Genomic DNA, 13,063 nt, shown 5'->3' with positions numbered 1-13,063 from the left:
CAGCATAGATAATTTCCTAAACTGCTAAAGTAGAATTAAATAATAACACTCAAATCTCTGAAAAATGTAGCAAGAAGATGATACACAATCTATGTTGTCATGTAATTACATTAGTTTTAAGTTTCTACAGTATTTCCTATATGAAATGAATATGTGAGTCCCAGTCATACACAGTGAGTAAAGAACAATTTGCACTAATTCAGCTATTTTAATGATCAACTTAATGTGAGTTGCTTACATGAAAAAGCATTTGGTTTGAGACAAATGAACCAAAATCTTACCTCTACATTTATTCTCACGTTTAGAGAAGGAATTTATTTTTTCTTCAGCAAACTAGAGAGTTAAATAATTTACTACTAGCATGAAGCACAATTCACTTAGGAGTGTATTTGCTTTGTTTTGTTTTGATTTTGTGTGGGTCTTGTTATTGCAATGTCCCAAAAGACAGCTTCCAAAATTCTAACTTGAATTTCAAAACTAAAATCTTTGAATTCCATGGAAGAAAGATAGAACATAGTTACACAGCAGTGCCACAGAATAAAAAATGCAGAAGCAACAACCCTACATACAAAGCCCATTACTATGAACTGACCAACAGCCATATTTTATTTCTGTGCACTTGAGAAAACAGAGGCCTAGACATTCCAGGCATTTTTTTTCACCACATTCACCCAGCTCCAGGCTTCTTCATTTGCCAAATGGCTTAAAAGCTGATACAGAAAAACTCTCTTAAATTCTACATCACTGCTGATTTGTGTCCACCCAATTCATTAGTGACAAAACTTGTTGACTATTCAGTGTAACTGTAGAATACCTTGATGATGCTTATGCACTGTCAGTTTTCCAAAATACTACTCAGTGACTTGAATTCATTTCATCAGAGTCATCTGTTACGTGGTCAAAACAGTGATCAACACAAACTGCTTCCTGCCTGTATCACAAAATGTCAGTGGCACCTACAGCGATATTCAAGGTATTCAAAAGAAGTGACACTTTAGGTACAAAAAGGTTCCCTAAAGCATAAAATGCTGAAATATTACAGGTAATGTTGATCACCATTTAGCTGCGTTCCCCATTCTATTCCTCTAGCTAGCTACTCCACCAGGAAGAGAATGTGTCACGTACTTCATGTTTTTTACATATAAAATATTCCACTTATGTGGTTATTTGTGCCTGCCCTGAAACTTTGCCCACATGTGCAAGACAAAAATTGATACCCTCAGACTTCCACTGCAAAGGGTCTTCCTACCAGAATGCTACAGAAGATCAAAATGATACCCTTCCTGACACAAATATTTTCAGTAACACATCTGCTGTATGTGGGGCCCGAACAATGCTCATGTGCATTCAGGATGCATTCTAGCAAGGCTCAAAACCTTACTTTATCAGCAAGCTTTTACTTGAGCTTTCCAGGAGCTTAAGTTATCGTAACAGGAACTAACACCTGAAGAAGGGAGTCAAATGCATGAAATAACCTACCAAGGAGACAGGGCAGCATGACAGCAATGCCAGGGAGCACACTGCTGTGTTACCTCTGCGAAAAAGAGAAGTGCAGCTCTGAATCATAATGTTGGCAGGAGGTACAGTTTTATGCTGGATCTGCTAAAGAGAATATAGTGGATGTAATACACCTCCAGGTGTAGATGTTCCAAAGCTAAAAGAAATATCATCAGATGGCAGATTTATCTGATCAATGTTAGGCACCTATCTAGGATAAAAGGCATTGGGCACAATAGAATAAAAAATTTCCAGGCCTTAATGTCACAAGAAAATGGCAAAATTTCCTGTTTTTCCCCCAGAAAATCCACACCACAGCTTGCTACAAAGGAATTACTACCTTAATTGGGTTTAATTGCATAGCCTACCTATTAGTAAGGGAAAAATCCTTTGTAATGTTAATTCATTTGGCAAAAATGACACAAAGAAAGAGCATGATACTAAGAAGCTAGTGTGGGTCTTCTGGATTTAGACATAAAACCAAAATTTTTATTTTATGTGAAAATTAACTGCTCCCAGGCCTTGGTCCTGTATTTTTTGCAGGCGTGAAAAGTGATCAGTAAAAGCACGCAAAGCTAAATAGCGTATGAAATTCAGCCAGCACTACTCCACGTAAAATCTAGACAAAAATTACTTTGATTATGTGTATTTTTTTTTTTTTTGCATAAGAGCTTCATTTGAATATGAGACAATTATTCTAAAAAATAAACCAGATACTCATGCTGTATGTTTTTAATATAGAGAGTCTTCTGCTTTTCTCTGCTTTGTCAAACTTTAGTTTTTAAATATGAGTTTTTTTCAAGAAGTGGACATACTAATCCATTTAGTAGGATCCTTTCAATAAACAAAAAGATCAAGTAGCTTTATCAAATTTACCACAATTTTTTTGCACCACACAGACAATCCTATGTTGGCTTTAAACTGGAGAATCAGAGAATCAGAGAATCGTGGAATAAGATATATGTTCCAGATCTTTCACAGTTTCACTGCCCTTTTCTGAACACATTCCAGGGTCTCCACCTCTTTCTTGTAGTGAAGGAACCAAAACTGAACACAATACTCAACAAGTGGCCTCACCAGAGCTGAGTACAGGGGAACGATCACTTCCCTCCTCCTGCTGGCTGCATTATTTCTGATACAAGCCAGGATGCTATTGGCCTTCTTGATGACCTGGGCACACTGCAGCATGTGCATGTGCAGCAAGCTGCCAACTAAGACCCCAAATTATTTTCCTCTCTGCAGCTTTCTAGCCACTCTGCCCCAAGCCTGTAGCGATGAGTGGGGTTGCTGCGACCAAAGAGACTGGGCACTTGTCTTGCTGAACTTCATCCCACTGGCCTGAGCCCAGCTATTCAGACTGTCCAGATCCCTCTGCCTTCCTACCCCCAGGCAGATCAACACTTCTTCCAAGCTTGGTGTCAGGTGAAAACTTACTGAGGGTACACTCAAAACCCTCATCCATGACATCAATAAAGATACAGGGGACAGAAGTGTTCAGTCATCTCTGTCCAAGCCCCTTGGCTGTGTAACCACTGGAGCTAACCCTAGCAGCTGCTTAAGGTACAATTACTCACGAGATTTAACTGTACCAAAGGAACAGGGACTGCAACCACCTCAAAAAAAACACTCTCCTTCTCTGTTTCCTCTTAATGCAAGTAGAATTTGGCAGAGCATTTCTCATGCCTTCAAATGGAAAAGAATCCATAACTAAAATAAAATATCTGTTGACAGCTATCTAGGGCTCAGGCTTCCATGGTCAATCCCCCAGCAGTAATTTATCTAATTGATTAAAAATGAGCTAATTTGTAAGTCCATATGGGCTTCATTAACACAACTTTAGCACTTCTCAAATGGCAAAAGAGTCCTTTCTGGAGCTTGCTTCAGTCCACAATTAATAATTCACCATCACTGAAAGTGGAAATACTTTATGACTTAAGATGATGAGCACCTTGTAACACAGGTCAAACGTAATGTAAATTCCCCTGAGCAATATCTAATTATATTCTTATAAATGCCAACAAGAATATAGTCATTGATAGACTTTTAAGTATAAGTCACTGCAAAACATGGTTCTCAGTGGACTGATTTCTGCCTTCAGTATTCTTCTCCAAGGAGGGGAGGTGGTTAAGAAAGGAGTGACACAGAAAAAGCTAGGATAAAGCAAATGGATCTTTTTGTCTCAAACGTGAGCTGTTAAAGGCTGAAGGTATATGTATTTATATCCTTCTTGGAAATTTGAGGAAAAAAGTTTTATTCTGCCTCAAGAATAGTAATACAGTCATTCATACTATCATGACTGCTTTATGCTATCATCAGGCAATCCAGATAGCAGTGAAACCATAACCACCCAGCATACGAAAATGTTAGAACTCAGTATCTACCTATGTATATGTGCAGTTTCTCATATGAGAACTACAAGTCACTTATGATCCACAGTGACAACTGGTGTCCCCCAGGGGTGGGTATTGGGTCTGATAATCTTTAATATCTTCATCAATGACACTGACAGTGGGGTGAAGTGCAACTTCAGTAAGTTTGCTGATGACACTGAGACAGACGTAGTCAACACACCAGAGGGACAGGATGTCATCCAGATAGGCCTAGACTGGCTTGGCCAGAGGGCCCAGGTGAACCTCATGAGGTTCAACAAACCCAAATGCAAGATCTTGCACCTGGTTTGAAGCAACTCCCATTACTGGAACAAACTGGGGGATGAAAGGATTGAGAGGAGCCCTGCTGAAAAAGACCTGGGGGAACTGGTGGATGGGAAGCTGGACATGAACCAGCAGTGTGCCCTCACAGCCCAGAAAGCCAACCAGATCCCATGCATCAGAAGTGTGGCAAGAAGGGTGAGGGAGATGATCCTGCCCCTCTACTTTTGCGAGGCCTCACCTGGAGTATTGTGAGCAGATGTGGAGTCTCCAGAACAGGAGAGATATGGACTTGTTGGAGCACGTCCAGAGAATGGCCACAAAAATCACCCATGGAATGGAACACCTCTCCTATGCGGACAGGCTGAGAGACCTGGGGCTGTTCAGCCTTGAAAAGAGAAGGCAGTGAGGTGACCTGAGAGCAGCTTTTCAGAACCTAAAGAGGAGCTACAGGAAAGGACAGAATTTTTAGCAGGGTCTGTGGTGACAGAACAAGGGGAAATAAGCTTCAAGCTGAAAGAAGGTAGATTTAGGCAGGATACAGGAGGTAGAAGCGTGGATATAAGGAAAAAATCTTTTACAGTGAGGGTGGTAAGGCACTGGAACAGTTTGCCTAATGATGTTGTTGATGTTGATGTCCTTGGAGATATTCAAGGTCAGGCTGGATAAGGCCCTGGGCAACCTGATCTTGCTGTGGGTGTCCCTGTTCACTACAGGAGAGTTGGACTAGATGGCCTTCAGAGGTTCCTTCCAAGAATTCTATGATTCTATGGTAACACAAATCTTCAGCTCTTTTTTAATTTCTTTTCTCTAGAACTGTGTAGCCATTTGAATTAATTCTATGCGGATGGTAATACATAACCTGAAACCAAGGTCTAAACTATTCTCCAGTTTCACAGAACAAGATTACAACATTTCAGGAATACAAAACAGTAAATGAACAAATCTGGAAAAGTTTATTTAGCACTTGGTTACCAGAACAGCTGGTTATATGTTTGTTCCGTGCTGTTAAAAATGAGTGGACTAAGTTTTGTGCTTGAAATGAAGCAGCTACCTATCAGCTACTACGAACTTTTAGTCTTCTTATATACTACACTTCTTACTAGCCATTTGGCCATAATTTTTAAGAGGTCCTCTTTTGGAGAAGCACAGCATGTGTATGTACAGAAGAGAGCAAACTGGGTGTACTCTTACCTGCAAAACATAAGAAAGTCTTGTCAAACAGGCAAAATTTCAGTTTCTAAAGAAAGCCGTCCAGCTCCTCACCAAGAATTAATCCCAAACTGAAGGGTGGGAAGCATGAACAGTTCAGGGTATTTTAATCATGAAATACTTTCACTCATCAATTTCCTCAACCAATCAGGACAAAACAATGAAGTTTAAGTGATCTGACACTGAAATATTAAGAGTTGTCCTGAATAACACCCCCTCTGTCCTTGCTTTTCACCAAAGGCTTCTCATTTCAAAATTCACGACTGATAGAAAATTCACTTGAGACTTGGGGGATAAATAGCAATGTGTTTTTCTTTACTGGTAACCTTGAGCATTCATGGCTTTCTTTTCCTGCGAAGATATTTTTTAAACGTGTGTCTGAAAAATATTTTCAAGTATGCACTGAGGCTTCCAATTCAAGCAAGATATGAGATTTGTAGTTTCAGTGTATTAAGTTTTTCAAAGAGGATTTTTGAAGAATAGCACTTTACAAAGCAGCCACTTCCTCATAAAATTTTTTCACTGTGATTTTTTTCTGGAGAATGCTGGAGCATTTTTTTTTTGTGTCCACGCTGTTTGATGCTAATGACAGTTGAGTGTTGAAAAGAAAGATTTAAAAGACAGTAGTGGAAGAGGTATCTGCTCAAGTTGTAAATGATGATCTAACTTCAGCAGTAATTATCAAGACAGAGCTCCAGTGTATTAAACCTTCTTCATGGTGTCCTGGGAAAGCTAAGTTTGCAGTTTATCCCTGTTAGTGGTAGAAAGGTTTCCTATGAGGACTCAGACAACTCTGAATGAAGGAAGTATGAGTGAAGAAAATATGCGATATGAACTACGTGCATAAGATCACCTATATCTGCAGCTGGAATCCTTAAAAAGATTACTTCATTCTTCAGCTTAAAACTCAAATAAAAGTAGATATTCTACATACTATACATGAAAATAATCCTACACAAAATTTAGATGTCTCAGACACACACCCAGTATCAGAACATACAAAATAAGTTCACTGGGCAACTAAATTACTGGTAACACATAGAATAAAGAGAATAGCTCATCACCAATGCCTAAAGATAACAGAAAAAAAAGTAACTGTGCATTAAGACTCATAAAAGGAGTTACAAGTTTCAGAAAAATATATATTTTCTATATAAAAATGACAGTGAGGTAAAGGACAAAAACAAAAATAAATAAAAATAAGTAAAAAAATAAAATTCAGCTCTCCAGTCGGTCATAGAAAACCACCCCAGTGAGTCTGATTTTGTGTTAAATATCCGGTATTTCTAGAGCTAAAGTTTATAGTTGCTGAAGTATCAATCTTTTCATGTCATCCATGTTTGGGATTGGTTGAACACAACGGATTTTTTTTTTTTTAAAAGTGAAAGTTCATTCTTTCAGCAATCTAACTCCTTTTCCTTTCTACTAGGGTTTTTTTTTTTAATTGTTATGTATGTGATTGAAAGAGGAAAAATTACATGTTCCAAGTTCTATGCCTTTTTTTTATTATTTAAATTGCACAAGAATTGTGTTTTTCTTCGAACAATGTAATTGACAGTTACATTAGAAAAATGCTTGCTTGTCCCTGAGGATGGTATTTACAACATTTTTTTTCAGACACCCAGCTCTCATCTTCTGAATTACCCCTTGGAGCTCTCATTAAATAAATGGCAGGAAGTGGATAGACCACGTGCTCCAGACTTGCTTGACAGCAAGCACTTGCTTAGCTGCTCAAAAGAGACAGTAAAATTTCTTAAGTACTGGGCTATTTTTAGTTTTGGCTCTCATCCATTCCTTCACCCATAAAAATCAGCCCTATCAGTTGCAGAGTTGCTTTACTTGAAAGAGCTCAGCAACACATACAGCATGGTCATTCCTCTAACAGCAGACAGAATTCCTCTTTATCTCTCCTTCCATACCTGCAGACATCTTATTAAAATGTGACAGTACAAGCTGTACTAAGCAGTATTTGACACACTGCTGGTATAAAAACATGTAGTAGTTTACTACGTATTCCAGATTCCCCATAGAATTTTCAGAAATTGTCACCATTAGGAGAATCAGAAACAAGAAAAGGTGTGCATAAACACAAGATCTTCACTTCAAATCACTGGTTTCCTAGCAAGAACTTTATTGTGAAGGATAGCCTGATTCAGCTACATCACTGATTAAGCAAAAGAGTGGGAAGTTGTTAGAGTTGGGTCAGGGAGGAAAGGAAGACTCATTTTTCCTTGTGCTTCTTCATCAGACCACCAGGGTCTTGCTGGCAGAGAAGCAGAATAGGTAGGAGAACAGCACAGCTAGGATCTTCATAATGTCGAACAAATGTTGCTTGAGGTGAAGTCAAGATCTACTTCTTAGGTGCTCTAATAATCTTTGCTTACAGTGACAGTGGGAACTGATTGTCTTTGAGCTGGTTCTCTAAATGTGTACCAAGAAATAATAATCTTTTATCAAAAGAGTAGTTGAATTTACTGGAGTCTCTCTAGTGCCCTAAGATGCCACAGTTCTTTATAGCACCATGCATTTCAAATACAGGTACTCTCTTTTATGTCATAGAGATACCTTTTTAAAAAGACATCTAGCTTTAGCAGTCTCCATTCTTGGAGGTTTTCAAAACTCAACTAAATAAAGCCCAGAGCAGCCTGGTCTGATCTCATAGCTGACCTGCTTTGAGAAGGAGCTTCTATTACAGTCTTCCTGATGTTCTGCACAGCACAAAAGTATCCTAAGATCAGGCTAGATAGCATTTAAAATCCAGAATGAAAAATATGTTGTGTGCACCACCTGCATGACTTGGTAAGAAAATGGTATGTATCACCATAAAGAGCATCCTAATAATGGGATTTGACTATAAATTCAAGTTACAAGACAGCACAAAAAACCTGTTATCTCAAAACTTTTCTTCAAAGCCAACTTAACAATTAAACACAATCCATAAAGTATTTTTACTGTAATATAACTAAAATACTTAAGCTTATAGAAGCATGTTTGTAATACACACAGTGAAAAATCTACTAAAAAATTTGTGTACAATTTTTAATGATAACTCAGTGAAAGAACACGACCTAGCAGCAAGATCTTAGGTTTGGCTTTTTTGTTGTTGTTGCTGTTGTTTTGTTACAGAATTGGATTTACATGCAGCATTATTAAAAGTTAATCTATCTAGACAGAAAATATCTAAGATACCAACATCATTTGAAATGAGTCTGTTTTCACTAAGGCAGTGAGTCAAACTTTCATATTAAAAACTTACTTGAATACAAAAATAGGAATTTTAACTAACAAGCAACAAACACACACATATATATTGTCAGTTTGAAATAATAAGTTATAGAAATTCCAACTTTCATTAAGTTTAGATGGAACATCCTCATATATGACATGAAAAAATGATGTAATAGGTTCAAGTCATGGTTGACACAAAATTGAAGGCTTTCAAGATTTGTCCCAGAAGAATCCTCTCATAGTAAGCTTTGTTTCTGAAAGCATGTTTTATCCCACAGCTTTCTACTGTGCCAAGAAACTGAATAAAACTTGTTATGAACAAATGTATTTTTTTCAAGGGGGAAAAAAAGCAAATTCATCAGTTACCAAAACATCCCAAGCAGCATTTGCAGGTTTTGCCTGGCATACTATTCAGTTTTACTACTTGAATTATATTCTAAGGCTGAATAAGCTTAGAAAAGTATTCCTTTGGGCTCATTCAGACATCTAGGCATTCTACATACTGTGCACCAGTATAATTAAACTTGCATTTAAGAGTCAGGTACAGTCACATCAGAAGTGGTTAAAAACTTACTAGCATCTACTTTCTCCCTGAACTCCATTTTATGATCAAACTATTTTTTAGTTTAAAAAAATAGAAAACAAAACATAATTGAAAAAAAAACAAACCAACCAACCAACCAAACCAAACCAAACAACAACAAAAAAAAAACCACAAACAAACAAACAAAAAAAAAAAACAAAAAACAAACCTCCCACAATTTAAAGAAAATGCCAAAGGTAAAAAGACAGGAGGAAAAAAGTAAGAAAGACATCTGAGTAGACCAAGACTTAATAAAGAAAGATAATTTGTCCTTCCTTTAGTCTTATTTTAAATATTAGATTTTATTAACTAGCTTTTCTAGCCAAAAAAAAAAAAAAAAAAAAAAAAAAAGTATCCCTGGACTAGCAATCATTCAGCAAAGTACTCATCAATGTCTCGGCCAAAATTATTAAAATTAAAATGCCAGCTTAGGCTACTTTTTATTTTCATTTCTTCTGGCAATATTTAATAATGATCGCAATGTTCAGCCTATTCATGACAAATATAAAGTTCCCAGGTAATAATACTTCATAATTCAACATTAACTATCATAGTTTTAAAAAAAGGCAAGAGATTTAACTGCAGGGGTTTATCTTCCTGTGCAAGGCTCATAACAGTTTGTGTTCTCTCTCAAGCAGTTGACTAGAATCACACTGCTTGTGGACAGCTTTAGGACTTTCTAGTTAAGGATAAATTGAAGTAACTAGACAGACTTTTGTTCTGTTACACTTGTGGGACATGAATGGGACTTGTTAGATAAAGTTCATCTCAATACTTACAATTATTTACTGAAATAATAAGAAATTAAATTTCTAATAACAAAACACTAGTGAATTAAGTAATGCTTTTATTCAGTTTTTGGGGTATAAATGGACAGAAAATAACTATAAATACTAAAGTAGTCTACATTTACGCTGCAGAAATAATACAAGCCCAACTAATCACACCAGGACATACAAAGTGCGGAAGACGACGTTATCTGTCCAGAGAGATGAGTTAGAACAAAATGAAATAGAACATTTTTCAGGTGTGCAGATTAAAAATGACAAGCGAGATGTAGCCTACAGCATGAACTCCACGCTTCCGATCCTGACCTTGTTAACGTCTATCAGACCCTTCCAGTTCACACAAAAACATAACAGTTCCCTCCCCCAGTGACTGTTCTAACAACAACTTCAACCTCCTACCCCTACCCTCTGCTGCAATGACGCTGCACACAGCTGAGTTTGCCCACTTCTCAGCAGCAATGCAGCTCCCACTTGGACCTCCACCTTGTGCAGTGCTGCGGCACCTTGCTGCACGAAGCTCCAGCCTCTGCCTGTGGCTTCACCTAAGCCTGCCTTGTGCACCAGCCTACACCATCACTTTTGGACCCTCCCCTGGTGAGCAGGTCCTGTCACACCGAAGCAGAACATAGCTAAATCGAAGTAAAGAAGCTAATTTCCAACCCAAGTTCTGACAATGACTTGTGAAACATAATCATGTAACTGGTATCTTTTGAAATACAAGGAATTTAAATGGTAGCTTCCTTGGATTGAGACAGTGTTCCTTGACTCTCAGATACATACAAAAAGGCTTCTTTTCCTTCTATACGAAAAAATGGTCAGAAAGTGTTAGCAAGCATTTTCTTCTTTGTTAAATAATAGTATATAAATGTCTTCAGCTGTTGTTTTTTCTCTTCTTTTGCTTCATTACAAGCTTGCAGCTGCCATCAGCAAGACAAAACTGATGTCTTTTGAGAATTATCATAAGAAATGTCATCATTCTATATTTAGAGATATCTAAATATAGACATATCTCTAAAGACAGAGATATCACTGCAATGCCAATTCTTGCTACTGGTTTATCACCACACAAGAAACTAAAACCAGGCACTCACATTGCATACATGCAGATGAAAGAAAAAAGCCTGGTAGTTTTGTTACCTCTGTTCTACCCCATCCACAATTACAACCAGGTAGTTTTGAAAACATCTTCAGTCATGCTCCATGCAAAGCAATATCTGGTACTATACTGAGACATACCAGAAGTCATTTTTACACTTACATAAATAGAGAGAAGATCTTGCAGCTATCATTAAATACAAACAAAAAAACACTTACAGTCTGTGGACCTTACCACAACTACTTTTCCCCAAAATAGTGAGAATGCCAACATAAATGTAAAAAGTACTCTTTACAGAACATTAATAGACATGCAACATTCATAAAATTCCATCAAGATGCAAACAGTGCTCTTACAAGGCACCGTTTCTTCTAAAACATGTAATAAATGCTCTGGTACTAGCTGAAGTATAAAAATAAACACAATAATTCTGCTAAAAAATTAGTGCAAAAGTATAATTTTTTTCTCATTTGAAAAATGTAAAAGATTACTTCTATTATTCTCTCACAAAAATGAGAAGTTTTGAATAATTTCCAAATTATTTGAATAATATCTAAAGTTCTGTTGTTCCCCAAATTTTGATGAAGGGCATAAAGCTGTATTGAGACCACTTGCTTAAAAAAAGTAATGCAGTATTTCTAGCTTTCCTCTAAGTTCATTAAATATTTATGTTACTCTCCATGGTCTCAGTACATAATGTGTTTTATTGAGTTCCACTTTCAGTAATTTTTAACAAATAAGATACATCCATCTTAGCTCATTTAGATAAAAACTTTTTGTTTTTTAACAGAACACAATGGAATACAGCATTCATAGAAACATGGAATGGTTTGAGCTGCACGAAACCTTAAAGGCTCCCTAGTTGCAACTCCCCTGCCACAGGCAGGGATACCTTCTACTAGATCAGGTTGCTTCCGAGTGCAATGAATTATAATTCAGTCTGGAGCAAAACTACACATCTCCTGTGTTCTGAAAAAAAAGTTGAAAAATGTTTTCAACTATCATAACTGTGCAGTTAAAGGCTGCTTTAAACTGCATAATCCAGAAGCGGTATAAGAGTCTTTTTCTTCCAACAAGTTATCACTGAAAGGCCGATCCAATGTTACCAGTTATTTAAATAAAAATTGCAAAAATAATTTAACTGGAATATTCTGTGAAGTGGTTATCTTTACTAAGATCTCAGTCACTGAAATCACGCTTCCTGTTAAAGGGACGCCTGTACTAATGAGCATTCAAATTCTCATGCTCAGCTGAATAAATTACAAAGTAATGCACTCCTAGTCTCATTCCAAGAGACTTCCCCATACATAATTTTGTTTCTTTGTTGTGAAAACAATGATTATATTGCAAATCTGAAAGCAGGTCCTGTATTTTGTTTTATTTTATTAAAAACCACATGATTTAATTCTTAACTGAGCTAGGTAGAAGCCATGGCATGGAAAAGGTCCCTTTAACAAGGAAGAAGACAGATATCATTTTATTAGGATGTGGGAATTGAATCTGTACCTATGGGTAAATGGCAATGCATTCTGGGTTGGTTCAGCCCTTGGTTCTGAATTCTGTGTCACTTCTGGCGTAGCTCTCTCGTCATCTGTCCCGTTAATGCTTTCTGGCGTTAAAGGAGACTGAATATCCCCTCCAGCCGATTCCTTATGTAAAACAAACAAATGATAAATTAGAATTACAAACTGGCCTGCTCATGATGACAATGTGCTAATAAGCATAACTTCAATTCTTACATAAGATACAAATTTTAGCCAATATTAACGTGAAGCTCACAGATTTCCAGTGTTCCCCACAGACATGTTTCATCATGTGATTTAATTTAGAAGCATATTACCATCAGATTCACACTGTCTTGCACAAAACACAACTGACATGATTTGCAAGCATTCAGCATCCTTCTTATTACAGATGTCTATCGCTCTTGCCTGATATTCACATTCAGCCACAAACCCACAACTATTCACTCCCAGGATTCTTACCCCTTACTTTATATTCTAACACA

The 13,063-nt window shown here is 37.1% G+C and overlaps 1 protein-coding gene across 1 annotated transcript in view; it reads right to left on the bottom strand.

The window, feature by feature from the left end:
- HOMER1 (homer scaffold protein 1) overlaps window positions 1-13,063 on the bottom strand; it is a 94,046-nt gene that overhangs the window by 36,892 nt on the left and 44,091 nt on the right. Inside the window, exon 5 of the mRNA XM_048931428.1 lies at window positions 12,562-12,704. Within this exon, the coding sequence (XP_048787385.1) occupies window positions 12,562-12,704 (143 nt within the window). The remainder of the gene's footprint in view (window positions 1-12,561; window positions 12,705-13,063) is intronic.

Source organism: Lagopus muta, chromosome Z (genome assembly GCF_023343835.1).
Source record: "Lagopus muta isolate bLagMut1 chromosome Z, bLagMut1 primary, whole genome shotgun sequence".
NCBI classification, from domain to species: domain Eukaryota; kingdom Metazoa; phylum Chordata; class Aves; order Galliformes; family Phasianidae; genus Lagopus; species Lagopus muta.
Note: the sequence above shows the minus strand (reverse complement) of the source record. Positions and strands in the feature narration are given on the sequence as shown.